At 42.5% G+C, this 25,962-nt stretch overlaps 1 protein-coding gene across 7 annotated transcripts in view; it reads right to left on the bottom strand.

The window, feature by feature from the left end:
* Positions 1-25,962, bottom strand: part of abca2 (ATP-binding cassette, sub-family A (ABC1), member 2) — a 576,571-nt gene that overhangs the window by 103,261 nt on the left and 447,348 nt on the right. For 4 of the 7 annotated variants that reach the window (XM_078550344.1, XM_078550349.1, XM_078550350.1 and 1 more), the window contains 5 exons: positions 25,118-25,238; positions 23,669-23,950; positions 4,966-5,181; positions 4,703-4,805; positions 2,041-2,369 (listed from right to left, as the gene is read on the bottom strand). In XM_078550344.1, the coding sequence (XP_078406470.1) occupies positions 2,041-2,369; positions 4,703-4,805; positions 4,966-5,181; positions 23,669-23,950; positions 25,118-25,238 (1,051 nt within the window). The remainder of the gene's footprint in view (positions 1-2,040; positions 2,370-4,702; positions 4,806-4,965; positions 5,182-23,668; positions 23,951-25,117; positions 25,239-25,962) is intronic. The other 3 variants (XM_078550348.1, XM_078550347.1, XM_078550346.1) reach the window with 3 other exon arrangements.

The raw sequence follows: 25,962 nt of genomic DNA on the forward strand, positions 1-25,962 counted from the left end.
GAGTGTCACCTTACTGACGGCGTGAAGGCAGGCGGTGGTGGAGGAAATAATCCTAAAAGCAGTGCCAAAGAAAACTATTTGTTAGAATGCCAACTAAGTCAGGAATTTGACTAACTGAAAAGCGTGCGACTGTTTCCAGCGTGAAGACTCTAAAGCCACAAGCAGTCACAGGTTCAACAAAAACACATGCAAGATAATGACAAATCAGATTTAGATTGCATAATGGTGCTGTGAAGCAGACATAAAGCCTGAGCTTCCAAGCCCCATTGGTTTGATGACAGGAAGTTGCAGGTACACTCTAACAGACAAAGGCTTCAAGATCCAAATAAAGTTTTATAAATAAAGGACAGTTTCACCCATGATGAAAAGATTTTCTTGATGCCAACAGTGTAATCACTTTGGAGAGACACCTTCACTTATCTATCCTTCTCAAATGCAGAACTGACTGACAATGGGCCTGGATTTTATGGCCGTTTTTAAGAGAGTGGACCAGGCACATGAGGGAATGGGTAGAATTAAAAGACAGCAGGGATGAAACTGGTCTTGGGCAGGAGTGTAAAATGGCCATAGTGAATCGGCAGCCTGTTTTACACCCCACCTAATTATTTTTCCATTTGAGAACAACTTCACCTCCATTAAATCTGAAAAATGAGTATTCGTGACTGGAGTCAATTTGTCCAGAGCTCTGAAAACAATATTATTATAAGATTGACAAATGTTCCATGAGCTTAGTTTCAACAACTTGCTTTACATATCATCTTTAATATGGGAAAACGTCCGACAATGCTTCACAGTGGCATAGCTGGGGAAAAAGAATTTGCTCGGAGAGAAGGCATCAAGGAAAAACAATCATTTCTGGTTTATCAGATTGGGGAATAAAATCAACTTAATAACCATTTAGCTTATGAGAAACAGATCCGTCCTCCCAGGTAAGGTTGGCGCTGGGTTAGTATTCCAATGTGTGTGAGGTAGATGCTCATAATCAGAGTAAGTGACAGCAAAGGTATCGGTAAGTTTATCTTATTTAAGTATTACTCACAATGCAATCACTAAAGCAAGGTTTATGTTGACTCATGTCTAGTTTCCAGTGATTTAATTTCAACAAGAAATGAAAGGCAGAAATGAGGAAACAAATCTCAAAATAGAGATACTGGGAAGAAGGAGGAAGGTTCTCAGGTGCTGGGGCATCCTAGGCATTTAATAAAACAGAGGCATTGCTTCACCAGAGCTTGTACATTGCTCCCATGCTATGTTTGATAGATAAACCAACTAACAGATAATCAACCAATAGCGTTGACTATGTGAAAGGTCAACAAAGCTGCTGGGGCTTCACCCAAGGACACACCAAAAATTTTTGAAGTTAGGTCCAAACCAAAAATGTGCATCTTGCTTCCAGCTGATAAAAACAAAAAACTTGAACAAGAAGAGATTTTATTGTGAGAAACATAATTACAGTGACTTCTGTATTTATCAGACATCGGGCAGATATCAGGCAACAATTCAAAGTGGCTCCAAACAACAAACAACCGCAGATTGGTGATCACATGGGTCAAATCGATCATGTGATCTCCTAAACCGGTTTAGATGGTATGAAGGGAGGAATTGTTAAGAATTCTCTTTTTTCTTTTTTTTTTCTCTCTGATTCTTCCAGGAGATAACACGGCTGTGAGGCGAGGGAGGGAGGAACTGTTCAGTCAGTGATGTTCTGGCCATCAGGAATATGGGGCAGGTTTGGTGAATCAGCTGCTTTTATTTTTGACCATCATTTTCATATTTTGTGTGTTATTCTTTCTAGCACTGAAACCCTGGCCTCTGGACAGGAGCCACTAAAAGTCCGATGTAAGTTTTCTACATTGGCCAATCTTCTGGACACTGTTGGTGAGGTGAAAACTCTTATACAGTATATTTTGAGTGTCCCTATTAAATTTGCATTCAATATAGAAAATAATTTTGAAAAATTTAGTGGAGGTGGCTCTCTTGCCATAAAACATTTGGATCTCAAGAGGCCCTCTCATTATTCTATCGCGCTAAAATACACACCTTTCATTGTAACCGGTGATGTTGTCAAATTCCATGTGTGCATTCCTTCATCTATTCCCATGTCGGGAAAATCTGATGGAGCAGGTGACGGGGGCAGTGGGACAAAATTCGAGAGTGGGAGGCCTTGAGTGAATGAGTCCAGGCACATTGAGTCAAAGTATTTGGAGGCCAGCATCTTGGTCTCGCTGGTCGAAAGATTGAGGGTCTGCACAAGCTGGTCTAATGTGCTGTTATACGGAGTTTTCAGGACACAGGTAGCTCCAATCCCCGAGGGTAGATAGAAGGTATTTGTCAGTTGCTGAGGGCTGGCATCAGGTGATAACTTTATCCTATGTTAGAATAAAAACAATGTTATGCTCAAACAAAAACACACATTTGTACCAAATATTTTTTGAATTATCTTCAAAACATGGTTGCTCGGAATGCAATACAGTTGCATTATTTCCCAATTAACTACTGCCCATTCAAGAAAAAGCACTAATCAGGTGTGGAATTACACAGGAGTTTAGGAGAGTGAGGGGTGATTTGATTGAAGTATACAAGATCCTGAACAGCCTTGACAATGGGGATGTCGAAAGGATGTTTCCTCTCGTGGGTGAGTCCAGAGCTAGGGGTCACTCTTTTAGGACAGAGATGAGGAGAAATTTTTTCTCTTAGAGGGTTGCGCGACTTTGGAATCCTCTGCCTCAGAAGGTGGTAGAGGCGGGGTCATTGAATATTTTTAAGGCAGAGGTAGGTAGATTCTTGTTAGGCAAGGGAATCAAAGGTTATTGGGGTTAGATGGGAATGTGGAAATCGAAACGCAAGATGATCAGCCATGATCTTATTGAATGGCAGATCGGGCTCGAGAGGCCAAATGGTCTACTCCTGTTCCTATTTCTTAAGTACTTATGTAATCAATCATTTCATACTCTGCTCCTACAATACCCATTTATCCCAATGTTGGGGAAAGCCATGTACTTTTACATTCCTATATTTGATTCTTTAAATGAGCCTGACAATTCTTTTTTTTTAGAAAAAATGGGCAAATTCTGCACTGCTACCGCACACCACCAGAAGCTCGACTAATCTGACATAATACAGAGTTAGTAGGGTAGGTAACCTTTTTTTTAATTATGCAGTGACTACAATTCAATAGTACATCATTGGCTGTTGAGCACCTTGGGACTTCCTAAGGTCAGGAACAGCACTACATAAACGCAAGTCTTTTCTTTTCCTTTTTCATATGTGAAAAAGCTAGCATACAAGTTCAGCAGGTAGTAGGGAAGGCAAATGGAATGTTGGCCTTTATTTCAAAGGGAATGAAGTACAAAAAAATAAGGAAGTCTTGCTAGAACTAGTTAGACCACACCTAGAATATGGTGAACAGTTTTGGTCCCTTATCTAAGGAAAGATGTACTGGCATTGGAGGCAATCCAGAGAAGGTTCAGTAGGTTGATCCTCAGTATGGAGGGATTTTCTTATGAGGAGAGGTTGAGTAGATTGGGCCTGTACCCATTGGAGCACAGAAGAATGAGAGGCAGCCTTATTGAAACATATGAGATTCTTAGGGGGCTTGACAGGGTAGATGCTGAGAGGTGGTTTTTGCTTGTGGGAGAGTCTGGGGCCAGAGGGCATAATCTCAGAGTAAGGGGTCGCCCATTTAAGACAGAGATGAAGAGGAATTTCGTCTCTGAGGGTAGTGAATCTGTGGAATTCTTTACCACAGAGGGCTGTAGAGGCTGAGTCGTTAAGTATATTCAAGGCTGAGGCAGGCAGATTTTTAATCAGTAAAGGAATCAAAGGTTATGGGGAAAAGGCAGGAAGGAGTTCAGGATTATCAGATCAGCCATGATCTCATTGAATGGCGGAGCAGACTTGATGGGCTGAATGGCCTACTTCTGCTCCTATGTCTTACGGTCTTATGTTCCCTCGAGTGCCTCTGGGAACAGGAGTCGACTGGCAGCCCCAAGACCAGTCAACAAAATATGTGGGGCTGCTTTCCGACAATTTTTCAGTTCTACGGGTTTCATCAATATATGCACAAACACCTGAAAATTCCATGAGAATAGGCTGAACTTTAGGATTGCATTAACAGGGTTAGCAAAGTGTTTACATTTATATATATATATATATATATGTATATTTCTATTCAAAGAGATGTCAGCTAAGAGGTCTGTACTGAAGTGAAATATGTTCTATTGATTTTCTTCTGGTGTTATAAACAGCTATATTGTGGTTCATTTTCTACATATAACCAGGTTATACACTTTTCTGTGCATAACATATGAGTGGCAGTCTTTGGAAGCCAGCAGGACATTAGATTCTTGCATTTCAGGGACTAATGAAGATGATTTTTTTTTTTACAATGTAAGTATTTACAGTTGAACAAAGTAAGGTTGCAATGACAGGTTGATATCCTCGAGTCTTACTTGGGAATTCAGGAAAAAAACACAGGAGACTTCAGCTGTGGTTGCTCACACCCCTCAGATGATTAAATAAATTGAACACAATTCTTAATAAAACAAAAGGTGCATTGTCTGTAGAAGCAGCAAGCTTTGATGACCTAAACAATCTCTCATTCAGTACTTCCGCAACCTCTACATGCTCTCCGTTTCCCGTAACATCTTGTAATAAATTAAGCTACAACGACTGGTTTTAAAAGTCTCCTTTAATCTCATACCTGTACTCATTTCTCTCTTCATTTGCATATGGTATAAAGTTTCCTCGAGGTTGGGTATAATTGTGGTACTGAGATGGAGAAAGAATCAGAGGAGGCAAGTCACCTGGAAAAATTGAGATAAATTCAGTAAATATCCCGTAGGTGAAAATATAAAGGAAGTCATGTAATATGGCAATTCCAAAGAATAAATCTCAGCTCTACTCAAAGATATCTATTAAGTTTTTTAAACCTGTCAATACATAGTGTATTTTGGATTGTAGTACCTATTTCAGGGACTGAGAGAGCCACCGTCATTGCCACACACACAAAGAACGCTGGGAGCAGGATCTGGGAGAAAAGACTCTTAGTGTTGCGTTTGGCACAGTGATAACGCTTCACTATCAGCCCATAGAACTGGCACAGTTTCAGCCAGGAACCCTCCAGTTTGGTACTTCCTTGACCCTCCAGGACAAAGCTCTTCAGGTCAGGTTCTGGTTCTGCTGTAGATGACAAGAGGAGAAAAACAGCGATAAGCATTTGGGAATATTCCCAAATCACTTCAGCCAATTGAAAATCTGAGTTTTTAATCTTATTTTTTGCTGGCACTTTCTGTTAAAAACATTTCCCCACCTGCTCAGCTTTATCCTAAAACAGTAAATGTTTTGGACCATATATACTTGATTTTATGGACTCTTTTGTTCCATCAATATTTAATAATATTTGCAACCTTCTGTGTTGACTTGAACAATTAAGTTTATTTATTGAAGTAACAGCTTTCAAGATGCAGTTACAACTTTGCAAATTTTCCACTTCTGCCCCCAATATCTTTGATGCTCCTTTCCTGAAGGTGTTCACTCCTTACTGGCATATATCCCAAAGAAATCAGTCCATTTTTCACCTCATTCAATATCCACACATCCATGCTTCTAAGAGGGGTCACTTTTTCACTGCATGGCAATTAGAAGTGAGAACTCTCTTCGATTTTTCTCTTCTTATCCCAGGAATTGGTATAATTGTAATGGCCCTAGTGTTATCCTGTTTGAAAGGAATCAAACCTGGGACTGATTTGTATGGCTCACTACCACAATTCAGTGAGTATCTAGGGAGGAGGACAGAAAGGGAACCAAAATCTTCTCTTTTATACAGCACTGAACCTCTTCTCCATTTCCATGTCCTTTGATCACACAGCTCACTGAGGCATTCCACCTGTATCCAAGAGAGCGGCTGTATTGATGTAACTGGTGAGACAGAATTTTGAACAAGTCCAAATGCTGACCTGGAGAAAACAAATGGGAAATGAACTCCAGACCAACGTCATCGAAGTCTGTCACTAGGGGAGCTTTAGGTTCAAGATGGAATTCTAAAGAGATTAGCAAATTGGGAAAAATGAGTGATTGTTTCCTTCAAGGTAAAAGAAGCATACATAGTTTTACTTTTGGAATCAAAAGTGCTGAATCTGATTAGGGAGCATTACCATTCTAAGTGCTACAAACTAAGCACTCCTTTGCCTTCAACAGAACCCACCCATGGCTGAGACATCTTTGATCATGGCTGGACAATGACAAAAGACAAACATACTTTGTTGACCTACCAAAGTGCCCTCAAGTACCTGGGAAGCTGTTAGGTCATGGTTGACACTCATTCACGCATATCCAATTCTTCAAAGCTGCAAACTTACCAACAGAAATAATTTGTTCAATGTAGTTTGCACCTTCAGATTGTTTCATCTGTGCTCTTGAACACTGATGACATACCCCTTCCCCCATACAGTGCCATTTATTAACAAAGGTGAACAGTGAAGTGGATCAGTGCACTATTTATTTCATCCCTGTGTTATCACACGGCAGATGATGTGTGCCAGGTGGATCAAATCCACGAGGGAAACTTGATCACACTATCACAACAGCTTTGCATTTTGTATTTATTTCGAGATGCGGGCCCTGAATTCAGAAGTAATCAGTCCAGCAAGGCTTGAGATTTTTTTTAAAAACTAAATTAAACATTTATTAACTAAATAAAAGATTTCAAGCACATACATAGGTCTACAAATTGGTACTATAATAATTCCTAAAACCCCTAATTAATCTGGTTTCCAGTTACACCCCCCGTTAAGGCAACAGTTTAAAAAAAATAGATTTTAAACAGATCCAGCAAGTTAAACACAATACCCTGGACAGTGGAATTCAAAGTGGCTTTCTCCGGCTTCGGTTTCTGTAGATAGCAGCCTTAATGCACAAACACTGGATGCTTATCAAACTTCTGGTAGATTTAACAATACCTTCCTCTGATACATAGCTTCATTCTCCTTTATACATGCTTCTCCCTTTTAATGTGTAAATCCTATTGTCCATGTGTCTTTGGAATTTTACCTTTCTCATAATATAAATCTTTCATGTTGCCACTATATATTTTCAGTAACCCTTGAGAAAAATAAACACATTCTTTAACTTGCTTGTCTAGCTATTTGTGAACAGACAGGGATCCCTTTGAAGACCAAATCCCCCGTTCCATCTAAAAATGTAATTCCCTTTACACCTTATAGACTAAGACCCCAACCATGTTTACTCATTAACATATTAAAGACACTTCCACATCTTACTTCTTTTGATAACTTGAACTTGCAGTCTGCTTGGCTACAAGATGTAATTAAATCAGCACACAGACAGAACAACATAAAGCCCCCATAAACCTACTTTACACTAAACCAGAAAAACATTCTGAAAATTATTATACTTTTATAACATCTGGGACTTGGCTTCACACTCAACTTGTGTAAGTACCTGCGCACAATTTCATTATTATCCATCTGAATGTAACCAATGTAATACCATCAGTGACTTCCCTTTTCTCCCCACCTCCCCCTTTTCCTTAATCATGTGCTGTCCCTCAAGAAACTATATGTAGCTCTAGGGTCATGCAAGGAGACGATACCCAGCTCTATCTCTCTCCACCACTTCTTTCCACCTCTCAACCATCTCCAGTTTGTCAGCTTTCTTGCCTAACTTTAAATCCTGGAAGAATCTCAACGTTTTTCAACTCAACATTGGACCAAAGGCATTGTCTTCAGCCTTCCCATATGCCACAAACTCCATCCTCTCATGCTGAGCAAACTAGTCACAATCTTGCATCTTACTCAATCTGAGCTGAGTGGTAAACCTGACACTCCATCTAGAATCAAAATCAATTCCTACGTAGCAAAAATACCCTAAAAAGTGCCTTGAGGTGTTTTCAGATTGGGATTGGTTTTCAGGTCGATCTCTAGGAAACAGAAAGAGCTAATGCTGAAGGTCCTGGTTGCTTCAGTAAGACAAAGTGCTTCTCTTGGAGTGGCAGGCCCAAGGTGACATGATCACAAATTAGAGACAGCTTATCAGGAGGCTGAAAACATTGCCACTTTGACCTGGAGGTGTTTAGTTCCTTAGCCAATGAAGGCTGCTGAGTTATGGGAGTAAGCCCACCTGGTGATGTGTCTGGGTCTTGGGCTCATTATAATTCCTGACATGTATGTTGGAGGTGATTGACACCTAAAGGGGTGAACTGTTCAATATGGGTCATCCAGATGGGGCTAACAACAACATCAAGCAGCTTAATTTGAAAATGAAAAGATATAAAAAGTTGTGGTTTGGAAAAGTGATAAATACCATCCTTATCTTTCTTGAAAAGGAGGGAGGAGGGGAGAGAAATAAAGAGAGATAAATATAGGGAAAAAGAGAGAAACCAATTTCACATTCAAAGACAGCAGTGCTTTTCAGTGTTTTCTCAATGAAAGGTCATTATTGAACTGACTGCAAGATGGCAGTTTACAGAGCTTCCCTCATGGCAGAGGTCACTTGACTATAGCAAACAGATCAGAAATGTAGTACAGTTGCATTTCAAAACTCAACCGTCCCTTTTTCATAACGAACAAAAGACACAAACATCCTCCTCTTCCTAAATAAAAAGGCAAATTTGCATGCACGATCATGTGTAACTGAGTTACCCAAGTTACGCACTATACACCCACTGTTCTCTTGCATTACAACTGTTTGTCCTACCAGTCAATCTCCTACCTGCATTGCATACACAGGGAGGAATTTTACGCCGGCGGGATTTTATGATACCACCAAAGTCAATAGACTTTTGAACTGCTCACCGCATTTTACACCCCACCCTGACAGGGCCGTAAAACTCCACACATTGTCTTTAAATCATGCAGGTCGCTTAACGGTACACATGCGCATTGTCATTTGCTGTTCAACTGGGTGATGTTCCTTTTCTGGAGAGTGTCATTCCTGTGGTACTTGTTGCTGTGGTAACTGCTGCTGTTCCATTTCCATTGTTGTGGACCTGTGGATATCTGGGAATAATGGTAGTTCTGTACTCAGTACAGCTGGCGAGATCACTTCTCCCTGACTGGCTGTGCAGGAGCAGCTTCGCTAATTGTCCATATATGCCTGTGGTTGCACTGGTATATTTAGTTGTCCGCTTCCACCTTGGGTGATTGAGGTGACAATTTCTCTATTCATGTCCCAAGTTTCCATGTTGGCTGACTCCTGTTGAGCGTTGAAGGTTTGTACCCTGACTGGCTCTCCAATGCTCGCCTATGGTAGTGGTTTGACATTCTTGTCAAAATGAAATTTGGCTTTCTGCCGTTTCACCTTGATTTTTTCACTCATGCCTATTACTACTTCTGGTTTCAGTAGCATTTTTGCTACTGGAAGAATCATTTAGGTGTGGCATGACATTAGTCTTTGGACTGGACTACTTTCTATGTCTTCAGTCCGTGTGTTTCTCCACTCGAAGGTTGCCTTATATACATCTGTGCTAGATTTGCTCGATTTCTTGATGATAACTTTGGCGAATTTCACTGCTGCCTCAGCCTTTCCATTCGGCTGGGGATAGTGTAGAGATGATGTGTAGTGTTGAATTTCTCAATCCTTTGTGACTCGGCTGAACTCTTCACTCATGAACTGAGGGTTATTATCACTCATCACAATGTCTGGAATGCTGTAATGACTGAAGTGTGCTTTCAGGCATTCTACTATTTCTCTTGTCATCGTTGAAGTCAGCTGGTCTAACTCCCAGTCGTCAGAACAGTAGTCTACAGTGACAATATAGTCATTTCCTGCTATAGTAAAGAGGTCTACTCCCAGCTTCATCTATGGTCTGTCTGGGATGTCATGCATCATCAATGGCTCTCTAGCTAGGTACTCGTCACAAGCACAACACTGGCCTATATGGTGTTTAATTTCATTGCTCATGTTTGGCCAGTAGAGCACTTCTCTTGCCTTGCTCAGACTCCATTCAATTCCTTGATGGCTTGCATGAATGTGCTTTAACATCTCTCCTCTCATCTCCTTAAGGATGATGGCTCTATTTCCATTGTACAAGACGTCATCATGGCCTGTCAATTCATCTTGGTATGCCCAATATGCTCATGACTACAGGTGTGTCCTTGATGCTTTCAAGCCATCCTTTCGTCACTACTTCTTGTAGCACTTGGAGAGTTCAACTTGTTGGGTAGTTCTCTGATTTGAACAAGACACTTGTCTGTCAGGTTCAATGTCTCTGCTGGGTTGATGACTTCCAGATCATGTCAAGCTGCTGCTTCACACTGAATCTCTGTTGGCACATTTAGGGTTACCAGTCCAAACTTTAGACTTGCTCCAGCTGAGATGAATGGCTGCTGCATCCCACTTATGATCTGGAACTCTAAATCTTCCTTCTTGCCATTGCTTTGGGCTCTCAGACTAATTTGTCCTCTCGGTATGAGTATTGTGCCATCATAAAGCCTCAACCTCACTTTCAAGTGCTTCAGTTTTGGATCACCATGTTGAGCTACTTTGCACAGGTCTGAGGGGGTCATTATGTTGCATGACACACCAGTGTCTATCTGGCACTTCTTATTTGTTCGATACAATGATGACTGCAGAAGGAGAGTAACAGTCACAAACTATTTATCACCTACAGAATTGATGGAACCAACCTGTTGTATTGTTATCATCTATCTGTTATTACGAGAGGAATTGAACATAAACGTAAGGATGTTATGCTTCAGCTATACAGGGCACTAGTGAGACCACATCTCGAATATTGTGCACAGTTTTCGTCTCCTTATTTAAGGAAGGATGTAAATGCGTCTGAGTTCAGAGGAGGTTTACTAGATTTATCCCTTGAATGAGTGGGCTGTCGTTTGAGGGAAGGTTACTCAGACTGGGTTTGTTTCCACTGGAGTTTAGAAGAGTGAGGGGGTGACTTGATGGAAGTATATAAGATCCTGAACGGTATTGACAGTGTGGACATGGAAAGGATGTTTCCTCTTGTGGGTGAGTCCAGAACTAGGGGGCACCATTTTAAAATTAGGGGTCACCCTTTTAGGACAGAGATAAGGAGAATTTTTTCTCTTAGAGGGTTTTGCGACTTTGGAATTCTCTGCCTCAGAAGGCATTGTTGAATATTTTTAAGGTGGAGGTAGATAGATTCTTGTTAGGCAAGGGAATCAAAGGTTATCGGGGTAGATGGGAATGTAGAATACGTTACAAAAACAGATCAGCCATTATCTTATTGAATGGTGGAACAGGCTTGAGGGGCCGAATGGCCTACTTCAGCTCTTATTTTGTATATTCGTCTATACGTATAGTTCTTCATCAGGCTCTATTGATGATATCCCGTCAGTGGCTGTCTGTATCGGCTTGTTTTGCTTTTTTCTCGCCAAACACTTGTGTGTGAAATGATTCAATTTCTTGCAGTTAAAACACTGTTTTCCTCACACTGAGCAACCCTTCTTTTCCTTTGCATGATGTTCTCCGCAGTATTTGCATCCTGCCCTTTGTCTGTGATTGCTCTACTCTTATGGCCTGGAATATCTCTTAGCATAATGTATCTCCTGCTCTGCTCTGCCATCCATGTGCTCTAACTGACGTTTTACAAGCTCCGCATTTCTATACACATCTATCACTTTCCTGAGCATAAATCTCTCCTCTTTCAGTAGACTTTCTCTCATGAGCAATCTCATAGGCCTAAGACTATTTGATCTGTAATCCGATCATCTTTTAGCTGTCCGAATTCACTTGATTCTGCAAGTTGTGTTACTGCAGTCACGGACCAGTCAATGGGTTATTTTTCCCCTTGAGCTCTAGTGTTGAATACATAGCGTTCGTAAGTTATATTCACTCACGGTTAAAAGTGTTCACTCAAGGCTTTCAAAATCTCTGCCGCCTGTTTTCTTTATTCATTGGTTTTGCCATTGCAAGAGGAAACACTGCCAGTATTTCCTTGCCTTGTTTGTCCTGCCCAAGTGCATTACCTCACACTTATCCGGATTAAATTCCATTTGCCACTCATCAGCCCATCTGACCAGCCCATCTATATCCTCCTGTAATCTAAGGCTATCCTCCTCACTATTTACCACCCCACCAATTTTTGTGTCATCTGCGAACTTACTGATCAACCCTCCTACATTCAAGTCTAAATTGTTTATACATACCACAAACAGCAAGGGACCCAACACCGATCTCTGTGGAACCCCACTGGACACAGGCATCCAGTCACGAAAACACCCTTCGACCATCACCCTCTGCTTCCTGCCACTCAGCCAATTCTGGATCCAATTTGCCAAATTGCCTTGGATCCCATGGGCTCTTACCTTCGTTATCAGTCTCCCATCCGGGACCTTATCAAAAGCCTTGCTGAAGTCCAAATAGACTACGTCAAATGCATTTCCCTCATCTATACACCTGGTCACCTCTTTGAAAAATTCAATCAAATTGGTCAGACATGACCTCCCCCTAACAAAACCATGTTGACTGTCCTTGATTAATCCCTGCCTCTCCAAGTGTAGATTAATTCTGTCCCTCAGAATTGCTTCCAATAGTTACCCTGCCACTGAGGTTAGAATCTTGAATAACATTGGCTATCCTCCAGTCCTCTGGCACCTCTCCTGTGGCCAGAGAGTTATTGAAAATTATTGCCAGCGCCCCTGCTATCTCCTCCCTTGCCTCACTCAACAGCCTGGGATACATTTCGTCCAGGCCTGGAGACTTATCTACTTTTAAGTCTGCCAGACCACTTAGAACCTCCTCCCTTTCTATGCTAATTTCTTTAATTATATCACAGTCCTTCTGCCTGAATTCCATACCCACGTCGTCCCTCTCGCTTGTGAGCACCGACACAAAGTATTCATTTAGAACCCTAAATGCGTCTTCCAGCTCCACACACACACATTACCATTCCGGTCCTTAATGGACCCTACTCTTTCCCTAGTTATCCTCTTACCCTTAATGCACTTGTAAAATAACTTTGGATTTTCCTTTATTTTACCTGCCAATGTTTCTTCATGCCCCCTTTTTGTTCTCCTAATTTCCTTTTGATGTTCCCCCCTACACATTCTATACCCCTCTAGGGCTTCAGCTGTTTTGAGCCCTCGGTACCTGCCATAAGCTTCCCTTTTTCTCTTTATCCAATCCTGTATATCCCTAGGCATCCAGGGTTCCCTGGGTTTGTTGGTCCCACCCTTTGTCTTTACTGGAATATGTTGGCCCTGTACTCTCCCTATTTCCTTCTTGAATGGGTTCCACTGCTCTGACGCAGATTTACCTAAAAGTAGCTGCCCCCAGTCCACTCTGGCCAAATAATATCTGATCTTCCCTCCATCTTAAAGTCAGAAATGAGTATGTTTGCTCATAATTCCACAGTTTTAATTTAATTCATAACTTCTCAGGTAATGAAGTGGTTCATGTTTGCAAGACCTGGACAACATTCAGGCTTGAGTTGGTTATAATTTGCACCCTACAAATGCCAGACAAGGACCATCACCAAAAAGAGAGAGTCTAACCATCTCCTCTTGACATTCAATGCCATTACCATTTATGAATCCCTCACTATCAACATCCTGGGGATCACCACTGATCAAAAAACTTACCTGAACCTCGAGTAGGTCAGATGTTGGGAATTTTGTGGCGAGTAACTCATCTCCTAACTTCCCAATTGCACTATCTACAAGACACAAGTCAGGAGTGTGATGAAATACATGCTACTTGCCTGGATTAGTGCAGCTCCAACAACACTCAAGAAGCTCCATCCAAAGAAGCCCACTTGACTGACTCCACCTTAAACCTGACCTTAAACACTCTCCAGCACAGTGGCAGCAGTATGTACCATCAACAAAATACCAGCAGCAGCTTGCCAAGGCTTCTTCGACAACACTTCCCAAACCCATGGCTCTACTGCTAGAAAGAGAAGGGCAGCGGACACATGGGAACGCCACCACCTGCAGATTCCCCTGCAGGACATGCATTATTCTGATCTGTAAAAAAAATTGCCATCCCTTCACTGTTGCTGGGTCAAAATCCTGGAACCCACTCCCTAAAAGCACTGTGGGTGTACCTACACCATATGGACTGCAGCGGTTCAAGGAGACAGTTCACCACCACTTTCGCAAGGGCAATTAGGGATGGGCAATAAATGCTGGCTTGTGACCGACATCCAAATACCATGATGGAAGAAAAAAAAAGTTAATGCCTTCATAGTCAGCCTCTCGACTTGATGTTTAGAAAAAAGGGGTTTATGTACTCATTCGGTACATTATACATATCTTAATAAGGAGTTGATAGGGTAAAATTTCATCAAAGATGAAGTAAGGTGAGGCAGTAAAACAAATTTAGGTAAATAGTACAGTCAAGCCCACTTAAATAAATAACTGATGGAAAGTATAATATTTAAGAAAATTATACCTCTAAGTATCAATCCCTTTTCTATCTTATCCAATGGTAGCTGTCCCTGCTAAATGAATAAGGTTCCTGTGAAGCTTTTACAATGTATGGGCACTATGTAATTGCATGCATAACACTAGATATTTTTTTCCGATGAAAGGTCATTGACCTGAAACATTAACTCTGTTGCACGCTCCGTAGGTGTTGTCTCACCTGCTGAATATTTTCCGCATTTTCTGATTTTATTTCAGATTTCCAGCATCTGCAGTATTTTGTTTCTGTATGTAAGCTGTTATTGTTTAAATGAATTGCCAATTTTAACGAAAATAAAAGCAAAATACTGTGGATGCTGAAAATCTGAAATAAAAACAGAAAATGCTGGAAAAACTCAGCAAGTCTGATGGAGTTACCTCTGTTCCTCCCTCCACAGATGCTGTCAGACCTGCTGAGTTTTTCCAGTATTTTGAGTTTTTATTCCGGGTTTTAATTGTTTTACTGCCTACCTAAAAACCTTAGACCCAATCAGTGGGTTAAGCCCTTTTTACAGGAGTTTTTGTCGAGGTGTAAAATTCATCCCATAGCTCGATGAGACAAAGGGCAGAATCTTCCTGGCCACATGGTGGTGGGCTTGGAGGTGGGTGGGCTGGCAAAATATGAGGGTATAGTTCTGGAATGTCTCTTCGATGCATTCTCGCTGCCAGGTAAGTTTCCCAGGGATAGGCAGGAATGTGAATCGGTTCATAGCATCAGAGAGGTGGGATGCCAATAAGCCAATTTACAAGATTAAAGCCTCAATCATGGGCCATTTTCTGATTTTGTTGGCATTTTTTTTGTGGCAACACAGCCCCCCCCACTACATGCGGGGGCTACCTGCTTAATGGAGGTGGCCTCCCTGCGGCAGTCTTGGGGGGTGTCGGAGTGGGGAGTCATAGGGGTCAAAGGCTCCAGCTGCCAAAGAAGTGGCCACGGGCACCAAAGACCACCTCGTGGCCCCAACTATCCATGTAGAAGGGTTTCCCCTCCACTCCGATGGATTTGCCACCTTCCCCATGCTGAATAATTATTCATTTTTCCATTCGGAAGTGCCTCGCAGTCACCAATCTACCTCAGCAGCATCCACCTCTCCCGGTGAGGCTGCCAAGGTGCCAAGGCTCCAGAGCTGCCAGCCCTCTGATTGGGCTTGCAGCATTGACAGTCCGGCCACTGTCCTTAATTGGATTGTGAGCACGGAGGCAGCCAATTGGGAGACCGCCTCTGGGAAGACTGTGTTAGAGGGCGCACTGCCAGCAAGCATGGGCTTGGGACTCCCCATTTGATGTTATTTCAATCCCAAAGTAGGCACTAATAGTTTTCTTGATGAAGGGTTTATTCACAGAACTCAGCAGTACATATGCTTGCTTCCTCACTACCAACCCAATGTCTTTCTTTATAAGTGCTTTAAATACATAAAAAGTACTTAACTAAACAATGCCCTTCACCTGTGCATCTTAACGATATAATGAACATACTGTTAACATTTGGTCCCAGTGTCAGGATCCTGAAGCCCACAATAATACCTGCTCAAAGTCTTTCACCTCATCAGATGCCAAGAGCTTGAGCACTTTACATAATCGATGCAACAAGCAGTATGGTTTAGGTGTGAAACCCACCTCTTTGGGTGATAAAGCTACAAGTTTTGTTATACTTATAATACACACATGTTTTAGTGGCATACGAACCCTGTGGTGGAAACGCTTATCTTGGAAGATAACGGAAAGGTCACCACTGAAGAAGTTCTTCTTTCTCTTATTGATAAAGTGAAAGTAATTGTGATGCAGAATGGGCTAAAAATTTCCCAGCGTGGAATCACTGAACAATATGCTGCATCACAGCTATTTTGTTAAAGACTTGTGGTATTGCACTGTAATATATCATGATGAAGCAAATGACATAAATACACTTTCAATTATCCACAACCATGTGAAATCATTTCTGTAGTACTGTAATTGCAATTCCATTTACAATCCATTGTTAGCAACTTGCCAAACATTATATGACATCTAAAACATATAAAATAGAATTAAGTGAATTAAATTACTTGGCAAAATCGTTATTCATTTAACAGTTTTCTTCTGTGTTTCCTTAGACACAGGATTGGTCAGTACATCCCAGACTGTTCCTTGAAAAAGAGCTAAGATCAAGGTGGTAATAATTCATTTGGTGTCTTTAGATTGCTACAGACAGGAGGGGGATTAATTTAAGCAGCCCTTATTTCTCCTCTCAATACCCATCCTTAAACATAAAGGATCTTTGATTTAGGATTTCCCCCCTTTATAAGTGATGGTGTAGTTTCCCCAGCCCTTCAGATTGGAGTGATCCAATCCTCTATTAATAACCCCACAACAAACTTGAAATAAGGTAAAATAGGAAGGGTAAAAGCAAAATACTGCGGATGCTGGAAATCTAGAACAAAAACAAAAATACCTGGAAAAACTCAGCAGGTCTGACAGCATCTGCAGAGAGGGATACAGTTGACGTTTCGAGTCCATATGACCCTTCATCAGAACTAAGACATATAGAAATGAGATGAAATATAAGCTGGTAGAAGGGGGTGGGACAGGAGAGCTCGATAGGGGGCCAGTGATAGGTGGAGGCCAAGAAGAGACTGCCAAAGATGTCATAGACAAAAGGACAAAGGAGTGTTGACGGAGGTGATATTATCTAAAAGATGTGCTAATAGGGACATTAAGGGAAGCAAGCTAGTGGCAGATGGCCCTAGTGCGGTTGGGGTGGGGGGAAGAGATCGAAATGGGCTAAAAGGTGGAGATGAAACAATAGATCGAAATAAATTTAAAAATAGGAGGGAAAAGAAAAAAATATATAGTTGTAAAAAAATTTTAAATTATTGGAAAAAGGGGGATCAGAAAGGGGGTGGGGATGGAGGAGAGAGTTCATGATCTGAAATTGTTGAACTCAATATTAGGTCCGGAAGACTGTAAAGTACCTAGTCGGAAGATGAGGTGCCGTTCCTCCAGTTTGCATTGAGCTTCACTGGAACATTGCAGAAGGCCAAGGATGGACATGTGGGCATGAGAGCAGGGTGGTGTGTTGAAATGGCAAGAGACAGGGAGGTCTGGGTCATGCTTACGGACAGACCGATTTGCGATCTTACGGACTCGAAACTTCCACTGTATCCCTCTCCGCAAAATAGGAGGGTAGTTTATTTTAAGCACACACAAAACATGGGAAAGGGATTTTGCAACGTCCGACCTTTTTTGCACTCATACAATAAAAGAGGGGTAAGGGAAAGAAAGGGGCACAGGACAACATGATAAAAATAAGAGTTATGGTTTCACGCGAGTCCAGAATCAAAAGTCCAGTGGCATTTTCCTTCAGAGGTTAGCAGGCTGGAATCATTGCAGGGTGACCCGACTTTCCAGAAGCGAGGACTTCCACGATGGGAGAAGGCATGTAGAGATGAATTAGCTTTAAAGGCACAGATACAGAAGTTCCCATGTTCCAGTAGCTCAAAGTGTAGATGAGGGCCAGGCGCATCACCTGTTCAGAGCTCTCTCTGCTGTTACCTGTTAGATCAGTTTCACACAGCGATATCTCAGGTTCTAACAGCCTGCGGGAGGTCTTGTTCTCCTAACAAGTTCCATGTCCCCTGGAACACCACTGCCCTCAAGTGGAGGAGCAGCTCCAGCTATATCAGGGTCCAGTAGATGCCGGGTTTCCTGCCTGACCTGGGCTAGCTGGCTGGCGCTCAGCTGGTAGGGCTTTCGATGTATCGATGGGGGTTCTCCCACATCCACGTCATGGACTGCTAGTGGGGATAGCCTCCAGAGGATCCTGGTGAACTTCTTTAAATTTCCTGAGCAGGGTGGCCACATCGTCCCACTGCTGCTGGATCAGGGTTGCTGATCGGGCATTTGAAATTCCGGGGTGTGCCCATCTGGCAGCCGAGAGTTCAAGTGGGGAAACCTCCTTCTCACTTGACCCCTCCTGGCTACCCTCAGATGTGTCCACCTCTGGTAGACACTCACCGGTTGACTGGGCTGTGGGTTCAATTTGGTTCTAACTGCGCTTAAACTCCCCGTGTGGTAGTCCCAAGGTTGCCGGAGATTCAGGGTTACTGTTTTCCCCTGATCGGTTGTTAGCTTGGGGAGGGGTTGGTTCCCAACTTGTCCCATTTTGTTTGGGATACTAGTGCCCTCAGGTGGCTGTCCAGCTCATGCTACACTGCCCTGCAGCTGATCAACTAGGTGAGGTATCTCCCTCACCATCTGCATGTCCACTTGGGACCTTCCCTATTCTCCCTCTAAGTTTGGAAAGATGGTGTGGTCTAGCCAGACCTGCTCATCCAGCAGGGGTACAGGTTTCTTTCTTTTTTAATTGTTCTGTCTGGTTTGGGACCTTTTTGCGTTCCTATTCTATCCCGTATCTTTGGGGATATCCTTGCTCACAGGGTTTGGACTAGCTTCGGCTGCTGTGCCCTGTGGCTCTTCAACTGGGTGAGGCAGTTTCCTCACCAGCTCTGGGGGTATTTGGGAACCCCTCGGGTCTGCCTCCAAATTCGGAAAGGCGGGTTTGGGTAGCCAGACCTCCTGTTCACCCAGCAGGGGTGCTGGCTCCTTTTGTTTTACATCTGGGCAAGGTTCCTCACCAACTGAGCATCTATCTGATGACTTTCCTGGCATCCCTCTTCAGAAAGTGAAAAGAAAGTTTTCAAACAGCCAGACCCCTTGCTCATCCAGCAGGGGTACGGGCTCCCTTCCTTTTTAATTTGCTGGCCAGGTTTGAGGACTTTCTGTGCCCCTATTTTTCCCATTAGAGAAGGGCTCCACTAGCCCCTCTTTGGCTGCATCTCCTCCACACTTTGCTACTCCCATCCCAGCCTTTTTGTTTCACCCAGCTCCTCAGCTGAATACTGTCCACCAGTTTTCAATGCCTGGAAGTTGACTGCAACACTTACTCTGCCTTTCGGGTGGTGGCGAGCGTGGACCTGCTCATGGGGTAATGACTTCCCCAATTTAGTTACTGTAGGGGTTAGTCAGTCCCTAATCAGTCCCATGACCTCTGGGGACACCCTGGCTCACATGGGGCTGGCCAGCCTCTACTGCTCTGCCACACGGCTCTTTGACTGTGTGAGGCAGCTCCCTCACTATTAGTTTTGCTGCCTGGGAATGGCCCTGTTCCCTGTTTAATTTAGTAAAGTCAGTTCGGTTTCGGCTCACTCCTTTCATCTCTTTTGAAATCCATTTTCCTGACCTCTTTTACTTTACTGGCCTAATCTCAGCCTTTTTAAACCCAGGTAGCTTTCCCTGAGCCACCTCATCCCTGACGGGTTCTTTCCCCCCTGCAGGGCCTCTGAACTTTTTCCAGCCTTCTGCAGAGTTTTGCTGAAATTATATTGGTTGCCCAGCCTCTCTGGGCTGTTCTGGTTTCTTGAGGAACAGTTATAAGTGGTGGGGTATTTTCCCCAACCCTTCAGCTTGGAGTGATCCAATCCTCTATTAATAACCCCATAGCAATATTGAAATAAGGTAAGAGTGTTAGTTTATTTTACACACACACAAAACGCAGGAAAGGGGTTTTGCAACATCTGCCTCTTTTTACACTCACACAATGAAAGAGGGATAAGGGAAAGAAAATGGCACAGGGCAAGTCCACGATAAAAATAAGAGTTATGGTTTCATGTGACTCCAGAGTCCAGGATCAAAAGTCGAGTGGCGTATTCCTTCAAAGCTTAACAGGCTGAAACTTTTGCAGGGTGATCAGACTTTCCAGAAGCGAGGACTTCCACAATGGGAGAAGGCACATCGAGATGAATTAGTCTTGAAGGCACAGATACAGAAGTTCCAATGTTCCAGTAGCGCACAGTGTCGATGAGGGCCAGGCACTTCATCTGGACAGAACTCTTTCTGCTGCTACCTGTTAGATGATGAAATAGTAGACTGCCTGGGTTCAGTTCCACATGGCAATATTACAGGTTCTAGCAGTTTGAGGGAGGTCATCTGACTTACTTCCCACTTCCTCTCCTGGTTATTGGACAAAGAACGTATTTTCCCAGGTCTGGAATCTTGAGGTGTTTAATAGAGGGGTCAAGGTCCCTTTTGTCCTTTGCAGACATATCATCTTCATTGACTGGAGCTCTGCCTTAGAAATGTAAAGGGGGTGGGTGCATTTCTTTGGAATTTGATTGTCAGCAGTCACAGAGGGCATTAGCACCTCTTTAAAGATAACACAGTCCCTGCTGGTTTCTGAAGGTTAGAAATTCCTCTGGTATGAGTCATGGCTAGTCAAGATAAAGCCTTGTCCATTATTAAAATAAAAATAATAATTTTATAAAGTAGTCAGGTTGACGTGGAGATATATATATTTTCCTTCCTGTCTTCTGGCCAGGACAAGATTAATACAAATATTTACCAACCCCAGTGCTTTTGAAACTTCAAACTTTCACATGATTGCCATCCACCCCTTCATAATCTGCATCCACCCCTTTGCTGCTAAAACTCTCTTACACGCCTGTCTCACTTTCAGACTTGACTGTTCCCTTTTACTGCCATTCAAGCCAACTTCACCAGAACTCCACCGTTCCTATTTCATCTGCACTAAATTCTGATTGCCCATCATTCCCCTCCTCATAAATCTACACTGGATCTTCATCTCCCAACAGCGTTGGGTTGTAAGCACAGTTACATTACCATAATGAGATCACCACTTTGATGAAATGCAGCACTGTACAATGAGTTAATAGTCAACATTGGGCCGTAACCTCCGGCCAGCGTCGGAAAGCGCTGGTCTGCAGGAATTAGAAGAAATAAATAGCTACTTACTCGGTCTTAAAAATTACATTGCCACTTCTGTTCACCAGAGCTGCTTGGGGCCTGCATCTGCGCAGGCCCCAGCGAAGTGCAACTCCAATGTATTCAGTGAGGCCACGCCCTCCTTTTTTACGGCACTTGCTGCCGTAAAGCAGGTAAGTTTAAAGGGCCAGGGAAATTGACAGGCCAGGGAGAAGGTAAGTGCATAGGATTTGTGGGGTGGGGGTGTCCGGGGGGTGGGGGGTTGGTCAAAGGTCCGGGGTGTTGGGGGGTTGCTCAGAGGTCCAGGGGGAGGGGGAGGGGGAGAGGTGGGGTGGTGTCAAAGGGCGAGGAGTGGGGGTTGGGGGGTGTCAGAGGTCGGTGGCTGGGGGCAGTCCTGTGGGGTCGTTCTGGGTCTTTATAATATCTACTCAGAAGTTAGTAGAGGTTTTAACTCTTCTAACTTTTTTTGAGTAACTATTGGTATAACCCCAGCGGAATCATCCAAAGTTTGTGATTTAAACTGCATTTTCAGATGGTTCCCAGCGCAGCGCAATTGTCCAGACGAAGTGTGCAGCTCTGGGCAATTGCCATGCGTAACCTTACCTGGGAACTTGCCAGAGGGTTTCCCCAACACATCTTTGGGGTACCCCCCCGTAAATCTGGTGCTGGGGAGCTTGGAAATTACGAGCCATTGTGTTGACCCATGTTCAGTCAACCAAGTTCCTTTTTCAAATAAAAACAGAAAATGTTGGAAAAACTCAGCAGGTCTGACAGCATCTGTGGAGAGAGAAAGAAAGTTAACATTTCGAGTCTCTATGACCCTTCTTCTTCAAGTTCCTTCATCTTCAAGTTTCTTTTTTAACTGCTACAAGCCTGAAAGTTTTGTAACACCTCATTTAAAATGTTTACATTTCATCAGCTGAAGGAAATCAGAATGAAAATACATCCTTGCAGTTCTGGTTAAAAAAAATAAGTGGAATGGTAGAACTTGTGTTCCACCTGCTATAAACTTTGTGTAGTCAATCTCCACAGAATAGGTTTTTATAAACCTAATGAGGCAATTATTATACTGGTAACATTTTGCATACAAATACCAACTTGCTGTTGAGCTGTGCCAAGGGTAGAGAGCCAATAGGCCAATGCAATATAACAGATTTCTGAACTAGACAGAGGAGTATTCTCTAATGTAGGCATTGGTTTGATAGGAAAAATGTTTCAATATAATTGAAGCCAATTTTAATTGTGACCACTTAATTATATCACACTACTGTGTCATTTAGTTTGTTCATAAATGGGCTGGAAGTAAATGTGGGACAAAGATCCTGGAAATGTGTAAATTTGTTGGAAAGGTTCCCAGAATGTTGTTGAAGCTTGTTACTGTTGGTGGTGTTAACAAGTGCAGCTCACTTACTGATCAAGTTGTTCCACATATCAGACTCAAACTACACTAGTCCTGCCTAGGGGTTATTTTTAATGATTTACTGGCAGACTCCAATGAAAACATTGATCATTTATAACAGGTTATGGTTGATGAAACCTGAAATACAATTAGATGGGGAAAGGGTACATACTTGGAAAGAGAAGGAGGGTTGTTGGGACTTGGGGAAGGAGCAGGGGAGTGGGACTAATTGGATGGTTCTTTTACAGAGCCAGAATAAACACAATGATCTCCTCGTGTGTTGTAAGATTATATAAAGCAGAGCTATGAAATAACACAAAAGGTAGAACAGCAAATTAACTGGTATCCTCATGGCATAGGTGATTGGAACAGCAGAGTACAATAGCAGCAGTATTAAACGCCAGTTTGTTAGAGACAGGAGAGGCACATTGACCCTTCAAGGAGTACAGAAATCTTTGACAGCCAATTCTAAAATATATCATACTCCAATTTATTCAGAGAAGTGGGACACAAAGCCAGCAGCACATGACTCTGCATCACCCATTTTGTCTCCTGGGTGAGATATTCCCACAGCAAAGGTTCAGCTCCTTGACCAGGAAATTCTTAAAAATGATCGACTCCCAACTCCATTAACCGGCAAAGAGTTGTATGTTCCCCAAGCCAAAAATAGAAATGAGTGAGATAAAATGTGTGCAACTGTTTTTATGTGTTAAAATTAAATGTACAAATCTCCATTGTTAGCATGGATATGCTGTCTAACCAGAGTCAATGGTGGCATCAGTTTAAAGAGTTTAGAGAGTGCTCTCATGGCACTGGTCATTCCAGAGCAAACATTTGGTACAGTTATTCTTCACGTTAAGGGATAGGAATTTAAAAGAAAACCAAAAATGGATTAAATTCACTATCCTTGAGGTGCTCTTCCCCTAATTTCAACACTTTGGGAAAATAGCTTGCTGGAGTCCTTAAGTCAGAAGTGAAATAACCAAACAGTTAGCTATTCAATCTATGAGGTTAACAAAGTCCACCTATGGCTTCCTTCTCCCTTGACCAATTTCCACCTCTCGAAACATAGAAAACACCATTCCAGTTTTAACTTTGGCTTTTGCCATACCTTGTAAACTGAGGTTGTCTGGGTCGTTCAGGTTGTCAAAGAGCGGTGCATAGTCTCCATAGAATTCGGAATAACCACCCATCTCATCACCTCGAACAGAACCAACAGAAGAGCAGGAATGCACAGAGGACTGGGATTGGCTTAGCCTCGCGCAGGTGACCAAATTGCTCACGTTCACTTTCAGAGTGTTTGTACCTTCTTTTGGAGGGGTGTCTTTGTGGCGACCATTTTTATTGTTCAATTGTGGTGTCTGCAAGGCTTCCTTCCCTGAATCTTTGTCATCTTCAAGAAATCAAAAACAAACTTTGTAGGTTTTGAGACATTCCAGATATTTCCAACTACCATACATATTTATTAACATTTCATCTGTTTTTTGCAAATTTCACTGCTTTTTTGTAGGAGGAAGGAGCAGGCAAACATCAGGTGAACAGTAGAAGTATTTTTAGGTTGTAACTTATATGCCACAAGTGTGCTGCATTACACACACTAAGATCCCACATACAGAAGAAAGATAAATCGCCAGGTAACTATTTTTAAAATGAGGGATAAATGTTGGACAAGACACCAAGAGAATGGCCCTGTTCTTCTTTGAAATATTTTATGTCCACCAGAGAGGACACACAGGACCTTGGTTTCATCTGCGCTACTGAAAGTGCAGCATCCCCTCAGTATTGCAGTACTTCATTGAAGTTCCAGCCAAGATTATATGCTCAAGTCTCTCGTGTGAGGTTTGAACCCACAACTTCCTGACTCAGAGACAAGCGTAGGTACTACTGAGCCAAGTCTGAGACCAAACACATTCATCACTTGTACACACAACACCCTTTTGAAGCCTCTTACATGGTGGAGAAAACGCACGCCTTGGTCAAAGGTGTTTCCTCGTCATAACTCTGTTTGCATCGTAGTACTAAGCTACAAAGGTCAGGTTTAATTTGCACCCGTGCTGGGAAGGAAGAATTGCCCAGAGTTTTCACTCCTGATTGCTATCATTGCACATTTGTGCATGTCAGGCTGTGACAGCTTTCAACTATACTGGAATGCCCCTCATGTTCAGCCATCCTCTGAGACTTACATTTCAGCAGATAGCTACTGGCAAATAAGGACCTGCGTCGCCAGACCCCAGGATGACTGAGTGGTTTCATCAGAGGAGGGATGTATTAGGGGAAAAAGGAAAATAAAAGCTCATCTAATACTACTCATTAGATCAAGAACTGGATTGCTCCAGTTTCCTTGAATCGCTGCAAAGCATCTTGGAAGCACAATATTTTTTGCATTAAAAGTATTATATAAATGCAGGCAGATCACATTTGGAAGCCATTTTGACTACTCACAACTATTTCTCTTTGTTTAATTGGCACTGTGTGACTGTTATTAAACAACAGAGATTAAATATAAGAAGTCAATCCATGGAGAATAAAAGATGCCTCACATTGGTTCTTTCATACTTACCTATGTCACTGTTCTCCAATGACTGATCTTCTTCAGAAACTTTCAGAAAAACCTCCTCCAGCGTGGTGTCCATTAAACCAAAACTAGTCAAATTCAGGTCCTCCAGGTTCAGATCCAGGGCCTATCAAGGAAAACCATTATTTGGGTTTACTCAGTCATCTATTTCTGAAAAAGGTATGCTGCTGCGATGCAAGAGGTAGCATTCCCCCTAGAGCTCTCAGAGAAATCCATTGTTTGTATCAGGATGTATAAACAAGGTGTCGTTACTGAACAGTCTACCTCTCCTCTCCCATATGCAACTCCACAAGAGTACATTGATGTTAAAAATGCAAGGTATTTAGAGCAATTGAGTTAGTTCAATTAAATTTCCCTTCTAGACTTAGTGTTCTTTGATTTAGCGTGTTCCTATTATCACTGTGCTACTATGTGACTTAAGCTTGTGTTGGTCAAAATTAGGTTCACAGCCAAAAGATGGAAAAGCCCAGCCCCACGTTACTGCAATAAAGTCATAGAGGTCTACAGCACAGGAAAAAGCCCTTCAGCCCATCAAGTCTGCGCCAGTCAAACAAGAACCTAACTATTCTAATCCCATTTTACAGCACTAGGCCCATAGCCTTGTATGCCATGGCATTGCAAGTGCACATCCATATGCTTCTTAAATGTTATGAGTGTTTCTGCCTCTACCACCCTTTCAGGCAGTGAGTTCCAGATTCCCACCACCTTCTGGGTGAAAAATTCTTCCTCACATCCTATCTAAACCTCCTGCCCTTTACCTTAAATCTATGGCCCCTGGTTATTGATCCCTCCACCAAGGGGGCAAGTTCCTTCCTGCCTACCCTATCTAT

Source organism: Cetorhinus maximus, chromosome 10 (assembly GCF_964194155.1).
Source record: "Cetorhinus maximus chromosome 10, sCetMax3.hap1.1, whole genome shotgun sequence".
Taxonomy (NCBI): Eukaryota; Metazoa; Chordata; class Chondrichthyes; order Lamniformes; family Cetorhinidae; genus Cetorhinus; species Cetorhinus maximus.